Source organism: Melospiza georgiana, chromosome Z (assembly GCF_028018845.1).
Source record: "Melospiza georgiana isolate bMelGeo1 chromosome Z, bMelGeo1.pri, whole genome shotgun sequence".
Lineage (NCBI taxonomy): Eukaryota > Metazoa > Chordata > Aves > Passeriformes > Passerellidae > Melospiza > Melospiza georgiana.
In genome coordinates this window covers 43,848,196-43,870,674 of record NC_080465.1, presented here as the reverse complement: position 1 = coordinate 43,870,674, position 22,479 = coordinate 43,848,196, and the positions used below count along the sequence as shown (strand labels likewise).

At 40.1% G+C, this 22,479-nt stretch overlaps 1 protein-coding gene across 1 annotated transcript; it reads right to left on the bottom strand.

Moving 5' to 3' along the window:
- Window positions 1–953: 953 nt before the first annotated feature.
- LOC131095689 (betaine--homocysteine S-methyltransferase 1) lies at window positions 954–18,805 on the bottom strand. Its single transcript, XM_058043729.1, has 8 exons — window positions 18,713–18,805; window positions 14,129–14,261; window positions 10,187–10,305; window positions 8,014–8,205; window positions 7,283–7,430; window positions 6,257–6,439; window positions 2,397–2,625; window positions 954–1,923 (listed from the first exon to the last, which is right to left on the bottom strand). Exons 1-8 carry the CDS (start codon window positions 18,749–18,751, stop codon window positions 1,749–1,751), a joined length of 1,218 nt encoding a protein of 405 aa, XP_057899712.1. The 5' UTR covers window positions 18,752–18,805; the 3' UTR covers window positions 954–1,748.
- Window positions 18,806–22,479: the final 3,674 nt, after the last annotated feature.

Sequence of the window (22,479 nt, the reverse complement as noted above, 5' to 3'; positions counted from 1 at the left end):
TCCCTAAACAGGTAATAATTGTTCAAAACACCTCTGTACTGGTTGTAGCCTTTGTTTTAAGCCACCTAATCAAGAATATGTTCTTAATGCTACATGCATTTTGATGATGATCGAAGATCTGCCATTCCTGTTTTATAGATTTTGCAATATTCACTCTCTGCAGAGGTAATGTTGAGAATCACTTAGGAAGGAAAGGAGTTTATAAAGCATATAAAGTATATACTCAGATGCTTTCCAAATAATCTGCATTTTAAAATATCAATTTTCTTGGTTTGTCTGCTTTTGTCTTTCAGGCCAAATTTCTAACTAGTAAGTGTTTTAATATGTTTTAAGCCTGGGGAAGGCAAGCTTAAACCTGTCTGCCAATACCAGTCTGAAAAGGATGCATTAAGTTTCTCACTGAAGTGCTGTCTATGTAAGTGTTTCCTGAACTGCAGAATGTCGGCATGGATAGAAACAAGGAAATAAGCTTATACAGAAACAAGGAAATAAGCTTATACATGAAAAGTAGTCTAACTACATCTTTCAACACTGACTGTGAGAATGAGATTTTCATAAAGGTAGTTGTCTTCATGTAGGATGGGTGAAAATTCATTCTAAACAGAAATTGAAGTTGGGTGGTACTTACAAAGATGAATGATGGAAATATGGGCTTTACAAGTTCTAAATATAGTGGTACCCTTCCTATGAAAACCTTATCTTGTTTGAAAAAAAATCAGTGTACAAATTCCATGGGTTTTCTAAACTTGAATGGATTGATCTATTTCCTAACAGAGTTTTTCATTTGTTAAAACTAAGACTGCAGAGTGAATCAATCAGATTAAAAAAACCCCAAAAAACAAAAAAACCCCAAACATGTGTACTGCTCTTTTAAATGGGAATTATATCTTAGAAACCTACTGTTTTAAGATAACCAAGTAATTAAAGCAAGATTTCCAGAAATAAGCTGTATCATTTGAAAATTAGTTTTTTACTGGAGATACTATATAGCTTTTGCAGTTTTACAGTTTAAGGTGTGAAGATAATACAATAGTATTTCATTATATTATTTTTAATTTATTTGACATTTCTTCAGATTGCAAAGTAATTTCTTAAGCCTTTTAATCCCCAGAAGAGTAAATCTTGTGTACATGGTACCTTAAGACAAAAACTGAGTTTTGTCTATCTGCCATTTTTCTCTTCTAAAAGCTCTCTGCATATAAGAAATTCCTGCAAGATCTAATTTTCTTTAGGTTTTGATAACAATTATAAGATATATTTTTTAGTTTACTTTTGTTCTGTTGAAACCAAGAAAGGTGACCACAAATAATTGGCAGTTTGTGTGTTCCTGCACTAGTTCTCAACAAATCTTGAGGTCTGAGGAAGCTCCTATAAAACCAAACTGAAAAAAGACTTGGGAATCGAAGTCCGTTGACACTGTATTTATAGATGGCTTTTTCTTTCTTCACAGGTGAGTATGACTTTCCAGGTATTTCTCTGTCTACCCAATTAATGGCACTCAGCTAACAGAAGCTCAAATGTTATGAGAATCCAAAATTACTTTTTACTGCATATTCTCTAAACTATTTGTCCAGAGAAGGATTTCATTATCAAAGTTAGACCTATGTAATCACATTTTTTCTGCATTTTGTCTCTTTCATTACATTTTAACTGATAAATCAACACAGTACTCATCTTCACAGATTTTCTTCTGAAGCATGAGATGGTCTGCAGATAAATCATTTTAAGATTTATATAACTGCAGTGGATTAGAACTTCTTTTTCTGGAAGAGCTCCTTCAGCTGTTGTTCAGTTGTTGCTTCTTTCTGTTGCATCAGCTCCTTGGCTCCTCTGGTCACTCCCCAGCCATCTGGCTTTGACATGCAAGGACAATATGGCCTGCCAGAAGCAGGCTTCAGATTCTCCCAGTATTCTTTTCTTGCCCTAAATAAGGAAAAAGAAACTCAGGGTTTTTTTTACCAGTACCTCATAATATATTGAAGGAAATGTGACTTAGAAGACAATTGCAAAGGGTCATTTAATTTGTAAAGATGGACATTATATTTATATATAGAAGTATGAATGAAAATATGCAATTAAATGCTACATGCTTTAAAAGTATCTTTCAGTCTTTGAAAGGAATACTGTAAGCAAGCCACCATTAGGAGGTGACATACAATTTTCTCCTTTTCATTGTCATTAATTACATTGACAGGATCTCCTCTACTTCTCCTTCAACCCTTTCCCTGCTCTTAGGTCAGCTTTAATTCTTGGAGATTAAACATAAAACATATAGTTCTAACTATAAAATTTTTACAGTGATATTTAGATGCCCATATCAGCTAAGCCAGTGTGCTCTGTGGAGCAATGTAAGCCTTTGCAAAAGGTGTGTTGGTTTCCAGGTCAGATATACATACCTTGCTCTCACCCAGGGTTTAGTATGCATGCTCAGATTATCACCCCAGCTACCATGTTTCTCAGAAGCTTCTGGCAAAAATCCTCTTTCAGGAGCCAACTCCTCAGCTATTGCTCGGATGTGGTATGGCTCAAATCCACAGCAGCCTCCAATGAAACGAATTCCTAAGTCATAGGCCTTTCTTGCATATTTTTGAATGTCCCATCTGGTGGCAATTCTTGGCTCCAAACCTGCAAAGACATTAAGATCTTAAGTTTCCATCATAGTCCATTCAATTTTTATCCATTGTTTTGGTAAGAAATCATGCTGTTGAAACACTTGCACTCTGTTTGCAAAAGTGGTTGCAGTTGTAGATGTATGTGTTTGAACTGTCTGACCTAGAATCAGAGATTGAAACTTTTAGAAGGCTAGCTTTTTCTGCAGTGCTCCACTGACCAGTGCTTGTAAGCATGTTTGGCCTGCCAAAACAGCACCTAGTATCTTCTGAGGTGGATCATGTTTCCCATTCTGCAGAGTTCTTAGCTGAAGAATTGGAATACTTTCAATGTTATGGCTACATTTCCTAATAACCAATCAATACCTGGGAAAACTGATTTCCACACACTGATCTGTGAAAGGAGAAGGTATCAGCCTACTGGCACAGGAATAATCCTGGTAATTATTCCTCAGAAATGCTTTTTGCACTTTTTTCCACAATCTGATATTGGCAGCCAGTTGTTTCAGCTGGGATCTTAGCTATTTCTTAGACCAGCCCTTAGGTATAATCCCAGTCATGAGCAGCTTGCTGCCTCAAAACACCTCATTCCTTGTGGAAGGCTCTGTGTGTAGGTAAGTTAGAACGCCATCTCTGTTGCAAGTTTTGTTGAGCATTGGGGTGGAATAATGAGACCTGAGAGAGTAGACTTGTGGAAATAAGGAGTAAAAAGTGAAAAGTACACCTCAAGGAGCTCAGGCACAAGAGTGGCATAACTGGAAAGAAAAGAATGGGGACTGAAGAAGAAACTTTAAGAAATGAAAATACAGAAATAAAAAGACAAAAATCGTCCCACTTCTTAATGGATATGCACATCTGCAGGATGTGAACAAGCATGGTTATCAGTTAAGTGCAGCATCATATCTGTGCACTGAACACTGCTGGGCAGAGAAGCTGTGGTTGAGGTAGTAAGGCTCCAGCAACAAAGGAGAGTAGGATTGAAGAATGTCCCAATGTCCTGTCCCAAAAATGTCTAACATGCAAGAAGTTGATACAAAGCAGATATAGCCTAAGTCCACTTTGTAGTTAAGAATCAGGTTTACAAATAAAAAAGCAGAAGGGAGACAACTAAAGATTCTTATAAAGAAAATTACTGCTCTCAGAGGGAAAGATGAGACAAAGGAAAAGTAGATGGACTAATGTGGCCTGGAAAACTTTGATGAAGCATTTTAGAAAGCTGTTCAAATAAAAACAAGCTTTTGTACAGTGCTGCAGATGTGATAGAAAGCATCAGAAGCACAAATGCATTATTTCTTCTTCTTTCATATATTATTTAAAGGCTAATGCAAAATTTATACAAATGATCAACAGTAAGAATGCATCATTGTGCACTCAACATACACCTGTATAAGCAACTAAGCGTCAGGGGAACAGTATAGGTTGTTTCCCTGTCATCTCCATCACCCTGTCACAATCCATGTGACCTGATGAGATGCATTGATTTGATGACAGCTGAAGTGGCTAAGCCACAGTCCATCATACTTGAAAACTTGTGACAGTCCAGTGAAGTTCCTAGTGACTGGAGAAAGGGAAACATAACCCACACTTTTAAAAAGGCAGAAAAGGAAATGCCAGAGAAAGAGAGACCAGTCAGTCTTACAATGCCCAGAAAAACCTTAGATCAAATAATCTGAAACCTGTACTAAGGCACATGGAAAATGAGGATGTGATTGGCGGCAGCCAACATGACTTTACTGAGGGCAAACCGTGCCTACAAATTTGGTGGCCTCCTGTGATGGGGTTACAGCATTGGTAGAGTGATGAATGTCACCTTCCTGGACTTCCACAAAGCATTTGATAGTGTGCCACACAACATCCTTGTCTTTAAAGTGGAGAGATTCCTTCCCAAAACTGACTAACATTTTATTTATTTTTTTCCATGTCTGTCAATGAAATACTTTTCTTGGCTTTATTCAGAATTAAATATCTCTAACTTAACAGTTCTTGATTAAGAAAAACTGTAACATGCTCCTCGATTTGCCCCCTCAATATATCTACCCTTGAGATAATTGGGTATGCTTTCAGTGACCAGGTCATTTCTTTCTAAAACATTGTCCTTATTTAACTGGTGACATTTCAGAGAAATTGTAATAAAACACAAGAGAAAATATAGAAAAATGGAAACAGATCTACAGAAAAATAAATCTTTCTGGCATCTAATTGCTGGAGTTTGTCAATACAACATATTGACAAACTAATGCTTCCCTAGAAACTAAGATCTTGTTGCCCTGTAGAGAGTATATGTACTCTTCAGATATCTAAATATCCCTGTTATTGCCTTCATGAAAATCAGGTAATTTGGTCAGTTTAAAAATGATTTACTGAAGAGATTATCTGCTGTTAAGCAATCAATTACTACTTCATGGTTTTGAAAACACTCACAGAGCAGGTCTTCACCAATTAATTATTCATGGAAATTCTAAATGCTGAGATGTCATACAGATTGCTTATAGCACACAAGCCAAGAACCATAACAAACCAGAGTGAATCCTTCCATTCACTTGATTGCTTACTGCATCTGTTTGACTTTTTTTTCCCTGCCTGCAATCAGAGGAGCTATATGAAGGAATGAATAGCATAAATGAGTTCCTAACACTTTTAAACATCTTAGATATTTTCAGGACTCAGACATGTTATTACCATTTAATGAATGCCCCAGGCTTATGCTTTATTCTCTTTCCTTCATTTATATAAAGAGAGGAATTTAAAGAAGAACAACAAACTTCCTGAAAATCACATCTACTTCTCAGAGATTTTTGCTGCAAATTCAAATTGTGAACGTTTTGGGACCATTCACTTTGATCTTGAAAAGAAGGGTGTATGTTATCTGAAAATGAAAGAATTTTCTAATCAGCCTTAAAATGTTTAAGCTGATTTTGCCCTTATGTTATAGGACAAAATACTCACATGAAAATAAGCCCTAAATACACAAGCCTTATATAAATATTAAATGGCTAACTCTCCCAGTTTTTGTAGAGTCTCTCCTGAGCATACATGGAGTTTTCTACTCCAAACTGCTAATTTGTTAGCAATAATAAAGTCCCCTTTCTGGTGTCTCTCTAATGTCACGTACATTAAACAGTCACACATACAAGATATTTAAATATTATGAGTACACTAATAATGCTCCTATATCAATTGTACTGCATTGTACATTAAACTCTTACACAAGTAAATGTAGGACTTGTGGGATACATATCACAACCCAGAAAAATGAGGCTTTTTTACTACATTTGCTGCTGCCTTTTGGACTGTTTATAGCAGTCCTGAACAGGGTTCTATAGCACGAGGAAGAATATTTTTAAAATTAATTTAGATTGTGGCATTTTAACTCGTCTCATCATAATTATACATTGAGTTACATGCTGTGATACTACTGAAGTGTTCTCCCTATGTGGATGATCTTTACTCCGGTATTATTTTTATTGATCTGTCTGGAAAATGCCAGGACTAGGATAACTAGGATATGCCAGACAGGATAACTAGGACTCATCATATTGAATAAAAGAACACCTTGCAGCTTCAGCTGTACTAAAAGCTGGAAGCAATAAAAGCCAGGAACAGCCAATAAAGTAACACCACCAACAAAAAATATACCCTTGTCTTACCAAAGGGAAATTCCGGAAGATCAATAAATCCCTGCTTTCCACAATCAGGAGTATGGAAAGCAAGTGGCTGGCACATCAGGTGGGCTTTCAGTTTAGCAGCCTGCAAGCCCTCTTTCATCAGCCTCACAGTTTCGATGGAAGTTTCTGGATCAAAATGGCAGTTGACTCCAACTATAGAAGCACCTAGGAGGAGGAAAGTAACTTCAAGTCACAGCTGCCCAGAAAGTGGGAGATGAAAGTTCCACAGCACTCTAGAAGCAGTGCTGTCCACCTTCACACCAGTGCTATGGAAACAAGGCAGCTGTGCTACAGCCAGGCACAACTCTCCTGAGGTTGATCATGCCATTTACATCTCAGCTACACTCCACTTTACCTTTCTAATGATTAATCACATGTTCTACAGATGTTTTTTCTTCTACCCTCCTACAGTGTTTAATCAGTAAAGTCTGATTATGTAGAGCCACGTATGGAAACACGTGGCAGGTTTCTAACACAAGTTCTACCTTTGGATTTCAACTATAATTTGAAAGGAAAAGAGTACTTTGGGATAGATATGTAAACTTGTGTATCTTCATCCATCATGCCCCTGATTAATTTCTTCTGCCCTTCCCCTTGTTCCACAGAAAACAGCCTTTCATAGACAATATTATTAATTTTGTCATTCTCTTAATTTTCTCATCTTGAGCTGCGTGCAAAAACAAGAACAGAGAATCAAAAGCAGCTTTGTGCTTGTGATTCTAGAATTTGGGGATGGGTCTGCAATGAAATTTGAGCAGGTTTAGGATTTTGCTGTATTCAATATCAGTTTTCTATGGCTACTGCTCTTACCCATTTCATAGAGATAATCAAGTATTTCATAGCTGTATTTCCATATGTTCTAGTAAAGTACACATAAAGACTTCTACAGAGTCATAACTCCTATCAGATACAACTGGGGAGCTACCTACTTGGCATACACCTCTATTTATTTAAATAATTAGGAACTTTTTCCATATTTTCAAAGGGCACATTAAAACAAATTCTTACCAGCCTTTACCAGCTGGACAGCACATTGTCCAGGGGACACTCCATGCATGTCTCCTTCTGGACCAATGCACATCGTAGCTGCAACTGGCTTTCCAGATTCTTTTAGAACTTCAACTGCCCAGACAGCCTCTTCAACATGCTCAAAATACTGAAAAAAATTAAAACTAGGCAATTTTGTTTCTCAGCAAAGAAATATAAAAATTCCTATCCAGACCCCAAATTAACCTCAATACAATGATTTGATAATTTTCTGATTTATACTAACATAATTCAATTGAGTTTAATGGCCACACAGTTAAAAAAGGACTTTTAAAAGTGAGTAAAAATAAATTAAAAATAATGTTACTTTTGTTTCATAACAAGAATGCCCACAGGGGAGATTAATCAAGGATTAACCCAAGACCTATAGTCAACTAGAAAAGTTGTCTTTGGTTGCTTTCCACATACTTGAAGAAATAGGGATTAGTCCAGATCCCAGCAACATTTTGTCTTTGTATTTGTACAGAATTTTACTTGACTTAGGTAGGAATGAGGTTCAAAGATCCTATTCTAGAACACCTGCAGACGTTGGTGGGCATTTACAAAAAAATATCTGATACTACTGAGATAAAAGCACAGCAGAAAATCTTGAAGGAGGTAGAAACATGTAGGGATACTTCCTAAAATAGGCTAGACTCTTAAAAGTTAACATTGTGCCAGTTGAAGGCACATACTTATTTTTACAGATTTACCTCTGCAATTAAGAAGTCCACATTCTTCTTCATAAAGACTTCCAGTTGCTTTTGAAATGCTGCTTTAACCTCTGTTTTATCCTTGCAGCTTAAGTAAGATGGTGTTTGACTGACTCCTCCAGCCACTAAAGCATCACCTTCATTAGCCACTTCTCTTGCAATGTCACAAGCAGCTTCATTCACTTTGTGGCACTGCGTGAACATAGAATCTGTTAGTTTTATCTTACCAGAGGTATGCAGAACCCTGGAAGGACAAAAATAGTGAGATGTCATAATGGCTTTTTCATATTTTTGGTAAATTTAAACTAAATGTAATTAAAATCAAATGGATTTTGAGAGTAATCTTGATTAGGGAGATAAGATTCTTTTAAACAGCAACAAACATTATAAAAATAATTTCTTGCCTCCTCTAAGTTATCATATTGTCAAATACTACAAAACACATTACCTTTAATAGATCTTACACAAATAACTATAAAAACCAAATATTTGGTGTGAAGTGGAATTTTCTTTGCTTCTCACAAAATGAGTTAGTTACACCTAAGCATATGTTTTCATTCTGAAATTTTGAATGGAAAACAAGATATATGAAAATTTTAATTTTTCTTTTTTAAAATATATTTTACTGTTCTGATAATTAACCTCCCACCCACAATATAATATTCACACAGGGTTAAGACATTTTTTGAAAGAAAGCATTAATTATGTGATATTAAACTTGCCAACTTAAAGAAAGGGAAAAATATTGCTAATTTATCACCAAGACTGGAAGTCATATTCCTTCTATATCTAAATTGGGGTGACCAGAACAACTTTTCAAAAAGAGGTTAAACTGAGAAAAAAAATCTGGGAAAAAGAATCATTATTTGTGGTATTTGAAAAGTATTGATTACAGCAGGTTCTCTGCAGTCCACAGACTATTTAGAAGTCTCTAAGTCCATAAGCTTCTCTCTGCTGAATTTTTACATGGCTGCCTCAAAAACCCAGCTGATTTTTAAAGTGGTTGCTGACAGATTGTCCTCCATTTGCATTTGTGCATGGCTACATCTTTGGGAACTCTGTGAGGTGGAACCATAAATTAGTTAAATCCTGGAGCAACCTGATTCTAGAACTGACAGGAAATAAATTTTGAGATGTTTGATGTAATGCTATCCAAATACCAGGTGCTCTCCAGCCTCTATAATTTTGCACGTCAGCAAGAACTGAAGCACTGGCTTGTTCCAGGGTTACTGTGTTTCTGGGACTACCACTTCAGACATTTCAGTGTTGTAAAAGGTCCAGCATTTCAGATAAATTTGGTCATATGACATTTTGGGATGAACACAATTAAGCCTCAAGTGTTTCCCTAGTGTCCAGATTGTTCTAATTTCTGACTGAGGATATCTTCACAGATACAGCTATTCCTTCCTCCCTGAGCCCTGGAGAATTTTCTCTAGTTTGCAGAAGATAGAATGTACAGTAGGACCAAAGGAACAGGATCAGAGAAACCATTCAATGCCAAACATTCTAGTATCAAAGGTATTATATAGAAATGTTTGGCCAGGAATTCCACTAGGCCTTGAGCCTGTGTCTAGTAAACACACACAGAATCCTACAGTTCTTCTATGTAGGGGGTAAGAAGACACTGACAGGGTACTTCTGCTGATGTAAAAATTACCTTCACACAAAAGGAGGGGAATATTGAATACAGTGTATAGCTTGGATTACTTTAGTTGCTACTTAATGAAGATGTGGTTCTAAAAACATTTTGTTCTCATTAGCTGTTCATTATTCTCTAAGATTCTTCACCATTTTTACAGTTCAGTAATTTCTCTGGATTCTAAAACCTCTCCATTTTCTCATTAGTTTTGCTCTCGGTGCATTTAGTACTCTCTATAATCTTTGTACCTAAACTCCATAAACCGATCTCCTCAGATAAAAATACAGAAAAATACAATGCGGGCATTCTCCTTCCCCTCTTCATCCTTTCCCAATTTTGTGTTTGATTTTTGTTTTGGTTTGGGGTTTTTGTCACTTCAATTTGGTTTTTTGCTATTTCAAACTCTGAAATTCCATAATCTCATTCTCTGGTCCTCAAATGTAGCCAAAATGTTAGGATAAACTTGAGAATACCTTTGCTAAACCTTTTGAAATTGATCAACTTATTTTGTATCTCCAAAACTGGTTTACTCACACTTATTTTCTCAGCTACGTAATTGCCCCTGTTCTCTAGTTTGTCCTCACTGGCATAAAAGGTGAAGGTCTGCAGAACATTGGATCCAGCTCTGAGGAATTCTCGGTGAAGCTGACGAACTGCAAATTAAGAGACAAGGTTATTAGTGTGTTATCCCCAAATCCAGTGTTTGTTGATGTAATGTTATTGCAAAAAAAGTGACGTTGTGTTTACTAGAAGACCAATTATGAGAAATTAGAAGCAGTACTTGAGTCTGCATAGAATTTCTTTCTTCTCACCATCAAAACATTGGGTAGAAAATTTTCTTCTTCATTCTTTACTGTTAAGAATGACTGAAGATTTCTATATAGTTTAGCTGCAGATTCAGTTTTGCCTGCCACCTTGACAATCCTCTATTTTCTGCAGTCCTTCAGATCTCCCAGATGTAGGGTTTCATAGAGCTTTTGTATAGTGATTTAGGAAGGGATAACTGATGTCTGACAAAATAATGTGAAAGCATAACAAGGAACACCAGACAAAAGGCTCTTCAAATGAAAAAGCCATCTTCTCTTAGCTTACATATTACAAAGAAAAAAACAGAAGAAAGGATCATAGCAACAAATTAAGGGACATGATAATTATATGGAAGATTACAGTGTTTCATTGCCTCCTCTATTCTACATTTTTCAGTTTTCTCCCCTCGCAAAATTTTAAAAGAGTATAGTCAGCCAAAACCAAAGCTCTATCTTGCTAAATACATCCTTAAAAGAAGATTTGTTGCTCCAGAAAAGTGACTCACAGCACAAATTACTCACAAACATCATTATGTCTCCACATGATGATTTTACTACATCAACAACAATCCTTTTAAAGGAAAGGTTACCATTACTTTGAATAGACAAATTTCCTACATTAGGACTTTGGGAAAAGGCTCTGTAATGGTAGTCATGCCTTTCTGGCTGTAAGCAGTATACTTCAATTGCCACAACAGCAACAGAACAGGAACTGTTAATTGATTTTTTATATATACCCACAGAATAATAGTTACAATAATTACTAGAACGCTACTGATCATGTAAAACAGAGTTAAATGCTTAATAGCTTGTAGCAAATACAGGAGTTCCTTACTTACTGTACACAAGATACTTATTACCTAGACGCACAAGAACACTGCAATTGCTATGGCAGATGTTTAGAAAGGTTTTCCTGAAGTCCTAGTTTATCACAACTCATTATCTACAGACCCAGTTTGTGTCACTAAAAAAATATGCAAGTTTGTCGCGAGAATAAAATTACTCCCATATTCTGCAACAAACGTAGCTTTCTGCAGCAGAGAAGCTCAAAGAGGATTTTGTGTTGCTAGATTTAATGTGCATACATGCAAGCATGTCTGCTTTCAATGAAGGATCGCTGTGGTGTCCCTTGCTTGTCTCTACTGGTACAGTATTTTATTTCTAATTGCTGCCTCGGGTAACTTCAAAGTGCTTATTTTTTTACTACACAGGTGATTTAACACAGTGCTTCTTTGCCCAGCAGTCACAAAAATCTTTCCAGGAACATAGGTTGTAGCAGACGTACTGTTCAAAAAGTTTTTGCAATCTGCCTGAATGTCTGGAATCAAATTTCACTTTCATATCTTTATGAAGGGACAAAAAAGTTGTAGCGCTGGAAGTATTCTTTTTCCTACATCATAACAATAGGCCACTGATCCCAAATAAAAGGACTCTGTGTTTCTAGTGGTTTTTTTTCATCTTCCTGAATGAGGAAGCATTGATGAAAACTGGTCAGGAAATAAGAAAAGAAAAAAAAATCTACAAATATTTTCACAAATGCTCTATGACATTTCAATAGTAGACCATTCCTAGAAGAAGGCCTGGGTTTTGTGAATATGGATGGTGACATAAGTAGGAAAATGAAATCTAACACATGTGATTAAGGAACTTTATACCCCAAAATACCAGGTTGTGAATAGGAGACATGGGATATAGCATTATTGTTTCCCCCAAAGTGTAACTATCAGCCTGAATCTCATTCAACCTCCAGCAAATAGGCTTTACCAGTAGAATACACTGTTGTTCTTATAAAACCCACAGCACTGTGCAATATCAAAAACCCAAACCACTCTGTAGTTTACTTGTGCGACTTCCAGCACGCTTCCTCCAGCATTTGAGAAATGGGAATAAAAGTCAAACATGAGGCTAAAACATTATTAATAATTTGATGCATTTTAGGAGTCAGATGTGTAACGCAAACTTTTCATTTAAATCCATCATGAGTTGGACATTACATAAAAGACACAGACACAAGCTGTGAGGAGATAGGAGCAATAAGCACCCATGCCTACAGCTCAGCACAGAGCAATCCCTAATCTGTCTCAGAAGAAAAATATAGATCTCCTAATTTCTACTATTACCAGTCTGGCAAATCCCCTGTTCTCTAATACAGTTAATGGCCTTGAACTCTTTTTTTTTTTTTTTATAATTCCTTCCTGCCTTCTCAGAACTTCCTTCCTTTTCCTTTCCTTATAAGGACAAGAAGCTCTGGTAGCTGTATGGTTTTTACACCCACTGTCTCTGCCAGTTGCTCCTTGTGTTCTATTACATCTGCTTTAGAAGTAACATGACCCTTGAGCAAGCAGGAGCAAAAGCATGGAGGGAAAGAAGCCCCTCTGCACAAAAGGAAATTAGCAGATTTGCCCTGAAGGGTGGATTTATAAATAGCCTATAAAAGACATGTGCAGAGTGGGGAGGGCTTTTGAGGCGCAAAAATACCAAGCAAAGGGGAAAGGACGAGCATGGAACAAGTGCTATGAGCTGTAAAATGGAACATGCAGGGCCAGACAGAGGTAGACATGGAGAGAAATAGAGAGATGATAGAATGTCTCTTTGGGAGATGAGAGTCAGCAAACTAGGTCATCCATCCTTAAACCTTTCCTGGAGGTCTGCATTATCAAAAGCTGCCCATAACCCTAAATTAGAGATGCTAAGTGGCACATGAGTGACATTCGAAGGCTGAGAAATATTAGGCTGAATAAATAGGTGAATCGTACAAAGTGATGTAGCAGAGAGAACTAAGGTATCTCTCCTTCTACTCCTCTTCCTTCTTCTCTTGTATAGCAGAAAAAACTAACTTGGAATAGAAAACACTTAGAATATCCCCAGGATATTCTGAATTGACTTGTGGGATTAAGCACACATCGTATTATTAGGGCAAATGCTATCTTGTAACGAAGCATGCATAAATAGATAATACCATCCGCTTCTGCACTATTTATGATTAACACTACAGTCTTTACACTGGAAGGCATAAAATAGTTGGTCATTTTCTCTCTGTCCACTTTAAGAGAGTTACTCTGTTAAATGTTTTTTTTTTTAGGTTCCTATCAAGTTAATCATTCCCCATTTTACAGTGGAGCCAGAAACATTAAATACTCCCATTACAATGTTTATTAAAAACTGCCATGTCTTTGAAAGAATTAATAAAAAAACTATTTTAAATTATAAATATAAATGAATGACTAGAACAAAACAAATCAGATAGTTAACTGCAGAATTCCTTTTCGTAAGGTACTTTAAATGAGAAGCTTTAAATGATCAGCACAAAAACAGACTGGACAAATCCATGAGAAAGAAATCACTGAACATTATTAAACACAAATATAACTACATCTGCATGAAAAAGTCCCTGGGATGCAAGTTATTGAAGATTGGGAGAGCATTCTGAAGAGGTATCAGTAGATGTTTGCACTACTCATATTCTTACAGAGCAAACTGATTTTGGCCAGTGTTAGAGCAAGTAAAACAGGAAAGATGAGCTGGTTTTAGGCTGTTCTTCATGCAATTCTACAGTGTCAAGGAACACTTCTATTTAAAAATCTACTAAGAGCTCTATATATTTATTACTTAGCCAACCATTACATTGTTTACATTCACTATAGGAATATAATTTCCCAGTAAAACTGACCTGCTTCGGGATGTTCTACAGTTGCTTCAGGAGTCCAAGGCCCAGCTTTTACATATCCCCTCTTTTCAAGAGCAAAGACAAATCCCCCATCTCCGATCACAATTTCTCCAGCGTCCAAGCGTTCTAGAATACCCTGGAGAAAGCATGAGGGCAGGTTAACAATTACAGTTCTTCAATCTGATGGCTTTTTCCTGTATTTGCAAGGCAGACATAAATATCTGTGAGCTAGCAGAAATATTTTTGCCAGAATAAAAAAAGTAATAAATTTCCTTTGTAAAATTCTAACTAAAGAATGGTAGATCTGCTCTTTTGCAGCATAAGGCTTTAATATGCACACATATATTATGTGTAAAACTTCTCATTAGTTATATTGTATTCCAGAGATATTGTTTCCAGAACTGCAAGTCAGTGGTCCAGAGATGTTCCTATGAAAGTAACACGCCATCTCAAATTCTCTGTAAAATACATGAGAAACTTTTTAAAATAAGACACTAGTACCACTGATCTCGCTATTAGCTCATCTGCTCTCTAGCTTCCAGTGCCACCTTCACAGAGCCTTACCACAAGCAGCTTGTGACTCCAGATGGCACAACAGGCACCACAGAAAAGTAAGCATGCAACAGTTTCCTACCAAACAAGACACATCTCAGAAAGCTGACTTGCAGTTTCTGACAGTCTTTTCACAGGCCTGGGTTTGCTTACCCAGATTTACAAAACAAAAAATAATCCTGTTGGTTTTGCACAGCCCTGAAATGTTTTAGAGTGCCAAATTACAAACCTTACAAAACCCTATGTAAGATAAGCCTTGCTTCTCCCTTGAACTCCACACTAATGCAAGGAAAACGGCAATTATCTTTTTTGTAAAACTGAAAAACATAAGAAAAAATACTGGCTTGTCCTAAAATACATTGCATTTTTGTTCCTTTAATTGCTTCATTGCCTTGTTCAAAACTTCTAAAAAGTACCTACTATTAGAGTAGGATTGATTTCTACAACTGGATGGCAACCATAATTCCATCTATATTACGAAGTGGTTGAATGAAGACTACATATATATATGTAGTGAATAAAGGATAAGAATTAACGAAGGGTAGGACGGAAATTTCCATCCACAGTTTTCTTCATTTCAACACAAGAAGTTTGAGGGAGCAGGAAAAAGAAAAGCCTTATGGACATAGAGTTGAGTGTGATTTTCATGCTGAGTGGACATGTTTTTTTACAATTACCCTTCAAACTTCAGTTATTATCTTTCTTGATAGCGTCCTTTTCATTAACACAATTCTCTCATGCCATATATCCAACAAAGACAAATGCTTAGAATGCCTCAGAACTGCTGTTTAGGCAGAATAAGAACAAGGCCTTTCCAGCAGTAAGGAGCAGCGTGCCAGCTGTGCCAGTTTCAGTACCATGCACAGCAGGGCAAGGCTCCTTGGAGGCCACAAAGCCTGGCTGAGAGCGTCGCCTACTTTGGCTGAGGCACTGGCATTGCAGCAAATGGCAGGACTGGTCTGTACAGTGCTGCTGTGCAGAGCTTTGCCAAGTGTTGGCCTGCAAACCTCTGCATCAGATTCCACTATGGACTTGCCAAAATATTGAGCCCATTGACTTTAAAACTTCAACAAAGTGTGCACATTTTTATCTTTGTTTCCACAGAATCAGGGAGAAACAATTTTAGAGTAAATGTCAGCTGGTTTTGTGAAGATTGTGCTTGCAGTAAACCTACTTTCATTTATAACAGAATGTCTCAAATGGGGCCTGCAAAAGCTCACTGCTTGAGTCCATGCTTCCTCTGTCTGCCAAAGAATCTTTTGTAGATGAAGCCTGCTTCAGAAATTTGATATGCGGAGAAGAGGCATGCAGAATAAATGAAATCTTTAATGTAAAGGCAGCCTCAGTTGTTTTTTAACTGAGCATTGAGTAATAGACACAAAATGACATCATATATAGGTATTATATTTACTATTATATTATGTATTTAAATGTAATAAAGAGAACTTTCTTCTAAAAAGTCACTTCTAGTATTTAATAGCAGTTTTTCTTCACAGTTCTGTTTCATTTTGAAGTACAAATCTTCATTTTTGGCACACAGAAGCAACATAAGCCATGTTTGAATAGACCATGGCACCTTAACATATTGTGAGATATTAAGTCTAGCGCCAGGGTATCTAATGGCAGGAGAGATAAATACAAAGCACAAAATACTTAATAAAAGTTTGAGTTAGTTTGAGAGGTTCATGCTGGATTCAAATGGAAATAACCTTTATTATAGGTCTGCTATCTTCTCTTCACATCATTTTTACTTTATATACTGTGCAAATTACCACCTATTTAACCACCATACAGCTAACCAAAATTCAGCATCAACATTGCTTTGTTCAGAGACCTACTGCTGATCGCTTATGTCTAATCTACATCAATATTCTACTGTCAGGTGATCTGGTAGGAGAAAAAAATGTGTTTAATTACAAAAAACAGTATATGTAAAAAGCTATCCAAGGCTTTTTTGAGCTGTCTTTTGCTGGTTTACTTTTGCTACTATGAATGAAGTTGCACCACATGGTCCATACACTTATACATGGAAGGCATGAGTGGAAGTGCCCCTATGAAGATATTCCCACTGCCATCTTTAGGCATGCAACTGTACTGTCTAAGTGAAAATCCTGCTTGGTCAACCTATAATCCACCTTTTCATCAGTAGAGAGAAAAGAAATCTTGAAAAAACTATTCACATCTCAAGCCCTAAAGCGAACTCCATTGCTTGTAGGGGGAATTTCTGCTTGATGTTGAAATTAGGTGGTACATGCCAAAATATAGAAAGCAGAACAAATACCCCATACCTTCTTCTTTTATAATCAAATTACCTGTAGGACCTAGAGCTCATGGACTTCTTCCCATTTCTTTCTGCTCTTTTGCTCTACACATAAAAATGAGTAAAACCCATGCTGAGAAAGATGTGCCCGACTAATGGCAATTCTGTCTTCTTTAAATAGAAGACAGAATATGTCATTCTGCTGACCTTGTCAATTAGCAGCACAGGATACCAGTTCTGATGTATGTCAGAGAGTTTGACTTAGATATTGTTCATAGCTTTGTCTTAATGGCATGAATTGCTCGTGCCTGGATAACTTTTTCCTGCTTATTCCTTTAGCTAAATGGGGGAGTAGTGGGCATGCATACCTAGGAGTTTGGGTAGATATTATACAAACACCAGTCATATTAACCAAGGGGTGAGAAATCTGGACCTTTTAAACAGAGCAGGCAGGAGACAGAAACCTCATCCAATGACAGGTTGTCCTTAAAATATTTACTATTTTAATTTACTATTTTAAAGTGTGTTTTAAAGCAAGTCCTGCTTGATTTGTGTATCAAATAGCGTTACACTAAATGGTTTTGTACTCTGGTGGCTCCATTCTATGTGTTCAGAGAAACCAAGATTATATGGGCTGTGACTGCGTTAAGATCAAGCTAATTTATCTGTCTCATAACGATGCCCAAATGTCCTTAACGTCTCGACGCTGAACAGGTACAATTACTATGGCTTTATTTTACGTTTTCACAAGATCGCCTTACCTGCGGAGATACCGAGTACCTTAGAGGGAGGTTAACCGGCGAGGGTCGCGCCAGTCAAGAAGCGGCTCCCGCGCTCTACGCGGACTCGACCCCGCGGAGGCGGGAGAGGCGGCGGGGAGCCCTGCCCGGTGCCAGAGCCTGTCCGCTGCCGGAGCCCTGCCCGCTGCCGGAGCCCTGCCCGGTGCCAGAGCCTGTCCGCTGCCGGAGCCTGCCCGCTGCCGGAGCCTGCCCGCTGCCGGAGCCTGCCCGCTGCCGGAGCCTGCCCGCTGCCGGAGCCTGCCCGCTGCCGGAGCCCTGCCCGGTGCCAGAGCCTGTCCGCTGCCGGAGCCTGCCCGCTGCCGGAGCCTGCCCGCTGCCGGAGCCCTGCCCGGTGCCAGAGCCTGTCCGCTGCCGGAGCCTGCCCGCTGCCGGAGCCTGCCCGCTGCCGGAGCCTGCCCGCTGCCGGAGCCTGCCCGCTGCCGGAGCCCTGCCCGGTGCCAGAGCCTGTCCGCTGCCGGAGCCTGCCCGCTGCCGGAGCCTGCCCGCTGCCGGAGCCTGCCCGCTGCCGGAGCCCTGCCCGGTGCCAGAGCCTGTCCGCTGCCGGAGCCTGCCCGCTGCCGGAGCCCTGCCCGCTGCCGGAGCCCTGCCCGCTGCCGGAGCCCTGCCCGGTGCCAGAGCCTGCCCGCTGCCGGAGCCTGCCCGCTGCCGGAGCCCTGCCCGGTGCCAGAGCCTGCCCGCTGCCGGAGCCCTGCCCGCTGCCGGAGCCCTGCCCGGTGCCAGAGCCTGTCCGCTGCCGGAGCCCTGCCCGTTGCCAGAGCCCTGCCCGCTGCCGGAGCCTGCCCGCTGCCAGAGCCCTGCCCGCTGCCGGAGCCCTGCCCGCTGCCAGGCTCCCACGGCGGGGCTGCTCCCCCGCACCGTCCCGTCCCGTCCTGCCAGCCGGGGCAGCGCCCGCCCGCAGCGGCCGGCGGAGGGCACCGCGACGGGGGGAGCAGCGGCCAGCTCTGCGCGAGGGAGGGAGGGAAACAGGAGATTTACCCTTTTGCCCTGTTTCGCGGTCTTCCTGATCGGCAGCATCTTCCTCGCACAGGACCGCTAGCTGCCTCGACGGCTCGGTGCCACTCTCCGCTCGCTCGGTGGGCTCGCCGGCCGCTCGTTTATAGCCCCAGGAGGAGGCGGGACGCGGTGGGCAGCGCTGCGGGCGGTACCCCAGCCCCGCCCGGCCCGGCCCGGCCCGGCCCGGCCCCTGGCTGCCCGGGGCGCTCTGGTTCGGCCGGGGCAGCTCCGCTCCCTCCCGCTGCCCCGCCCGGCCCGAGGCGCGGAGGCGCCCCCCCGGCTGCCCCCCCGGCTGCCCCCCCCCGGTTCCAAGGGGCGGTCCGGCGCCCTCGTCCGGGAGGGCCGGGCTCGGCGGGGCAGGGACGGGACGGGACGCGGCGGAGAGCGGCGCGGAGCCAGCGCTCTCCATCCCTGCTGCGTGTGCGGGATGAGCGCGGTGCTGCGGGGAGCCCTGCGGCGGCTGCGGCCCCCGCGCCGGCCCGGGCCCCTCGGCGCCCAGGGGCGGTGAGTGCGGGCCGGGCGGGGGGCGCGGGCAGAGGGACGGTGCCGCTGCTGACCGGGATGCGCAGAAGGGGCGCTGGTGACGGGAGCCAGCTCCGGCTGCGGCACCTGTGGCCTGAGGTGCCTCTCTGCGCCTCGCAGTGCTGCGCCAAAGCCGGAGCCAGCCCGGGGTGCGGGGCTGACCTGGTGTAGCGAGGTCCCTTCTGTTGTCTTCTGGGCCACACCGATAAGCAAACAATGACCGGTTTTAACTGGCACGATCAAACATCTGGGTGACCTGTTTAGTTCACTGGGAAGGCGAACCCCGGATTCTTGCCAGGCTCCTGGGCAAAGGTTTTAAAAATCTGAAAGGCACATGAGGAGATTTCAAATCCACAGCATAAAAGAACAATAAGAAAAGTCTTTATGCTTGACCTTGATTACCCTGTGCCTCAAAAGTCAGTGGAAGCTGGTGTAAGTGCCGCACATCTGGCTGCTAAACAGCTTACTGTTAACTTGCAAAAATTAATATGTAATCAGAAAAAATAACCTGTGCGTGTGTGTGGTGCACCAAATACAGAACAGCTGTGGTGTCCTGTGCTCCCACTTATTTTACTTTTCATTCACCACCATTTATTGTACAAGCGTGGTGCATGTTCTGCCTGCAACTGCATTTAAAATGTTATAAGATCTCCATTCATAAGACATAAAACTGGTAGCCTTTATTTCTGAGTGGGAGACGTGGGAGACTAGTTATACATTAGAAAGTCTGTTGCCAAAGAAGTTGAAAGTGTACGAGGAGGAGAGATAAAATTGAGTATAGATTAACTGGCGAGAAAGATACTGTTGATTCATGGTACTCTGTACTGCTGCTGTAATAACGTGTGCTACCTTGTCTCACATCCAAAAAAATTGCTTCTTAAAAATTTGTGATAAATTTCCACATATAGCTTGCTGCTTGGCTGTCTGTGGATGAGGCAGTAGAGAGGAGGATCACTTAACTTGCAGAAGAATAGGGCTGCTTATGACAGCAGTTCTGGTTTACGCTGAACTCAAGTAGTTTTGAGAGTACAGTGTGGAGCAGCCGGTGTGAGCCATTGACAAAAACCTGTTTCTATAATGTTTTTTCTTAAGCAAAGTAGGAGATGCCAACTCTGGGAACAGCTCAGTTGTTTAGAGCATGTTGCAAGTAACACCAGGGTTGTGAATTCAGTCTCTGCATGGGCCATTCACTTAGAAGTTGGACTTGATGTTTGTTGTGCATACATTCCAAAGTCAGAATATTCTGTGAATCTGTGAACATGGCAAAATAGACAGCATATGAAAGCAAGTATCCAGCTTTTTTCTTCATGAACATGTATACTGACTTAGTCTACTGACATTGGTTTTAGAAATTTATTAAGGGGACTTACTACGTAAATATTTTTAAAGCCTATTTGTTGCACATACTACAGTACTTTGGCAAAGTCAGGTTTTGACATTGTCATGTTATGCATCAGCTTCTTTTTGAGAAATAGGATCTACATGTAAGGGTATATTGGATAAATGATATCTAAAGTTGCAAGTGGCAGCAAACTTTTTTTGTTGTTTTCTGGTTTTGTTTCGTTTTTTTTTTTTTTTTTTTTCTTTTTTATTACAGCTGTTTGCCTATATGACGCTCAAACAACATTTACTTTAAAAGTGGATATGAGTGAACAGGCTAGGTCATAAGCTATGTGTGTAAACTCCCAAGTAGAAACCCATGTGTATTATGGTTGAAGCTGTAAACAAAAGAAATGGGGATAAGTGTGATTGACTTTTTCTAACTGTCTGTAATTTTTTCTTTTTTTTAGTAAAGAAGCCTCATCTCCTTCCTTAGGGAAAGACAGGGCAGACACAGTGATCATCGGAGGTGGTTGTGTTGGTGTGAGTCTAGCCTATCACTTGGCTAAAGCTGGCTTGAAAGATGTTGTTCTGCTAGAAAAATCTGAGCTCACTGCAGGATCTACCTGGCATGCAGTAAGAAATGTTTTGTTCATGTCTCAAATTAACAGTCATTTGTGTATACAGTGGTAGTGGAAGTTTCCTTACCTTTATTCCCTGTCTTTCGTGCCATTGCTGACATTACATAAAATCTTGGAGGAGCAAAGGTAACAAATATACATTCTGGGTTTTTTAAGCCTGCATATTGTCTGCATTCTAAGGACAAGAACTAAAAGACATACATGTAATAATGTCAGGGTACCAACACCTCCTTTAATAATGGTAATCACATGGTCGTACTGGTTCACAATGTGCATTTATGTAATTACATATTTTCTGAATCTACATCTGGAGAGGTAATGTAACAAAATTAAATAAAGCTTGCCACAATAATACAGTAATGGATGCTTTTCCCATTTATTTCCAGCTATTCTTACCTGAAATTGGGAGATTATCTCTGTGTGTAGCAACACAAAAGAGCAGAAACCCAACAGTTTGATGTCTCTAGATCTACTCTGTTGATACAACAGAGCATTTATGCAATAATTTACATTTCAGAGGACAAATTAATTAATTATATTTTATTTGTATTCTCATACTTCTCCCAGAGAAGGAAGTCTGAAGTGCTTCATCTTAGTGCAGATGTTTTGTGTTCTTTGGGGTTTTTGAGAGAACAATATTAAAAAATGAAATGAAAAAAAAATATTATTGCCTGCAGTGTATAAGTAGTATACTTCATTTTACTTGCTTTCAATAAACAAAGCAAAAGAAACCATGCTGTGTGTAGTAAGAAGAAGCAACATTCAGTAATTGTATAATACAACAGTGTGGCAAACAGAGCAATGCCATGTAAAATGTCAGATCATGCATCTTGTGTGTTGAATCATAACTACAAAATAGAGGCACAGACTGAATTTTATTTGCTCAATGCATATACAAAACAATATGTTTGTAAAAAACAATAAAAATCCCCTAGTTGTGTAAGGAGCCAGAATCATGAATGGTGTTGTTACTGAATGTTTCCCGTGTTCTTGTAGTTACACTCACTCACCCTAACTCACTGCTCATAGCAGTATTAAAGCAACCCTTCCTCCAGTACTTTTGCCCAGACTTCTTAGTGACTGCAACACTGGAGCCCTGAGTGAGGGTCAGTTTCAAAGCTAAGGAGCTGGAGCTCAGCAGAGAAAATGCCTGCACTACCAAAATTGACAGAGACGCCCCATGACACATCTTAGAAGGAATTTGATGCAATTAACACAGTAAAACCCCTAGTTATGGGCCATGTTAAAATAGATAACTACGTGGTA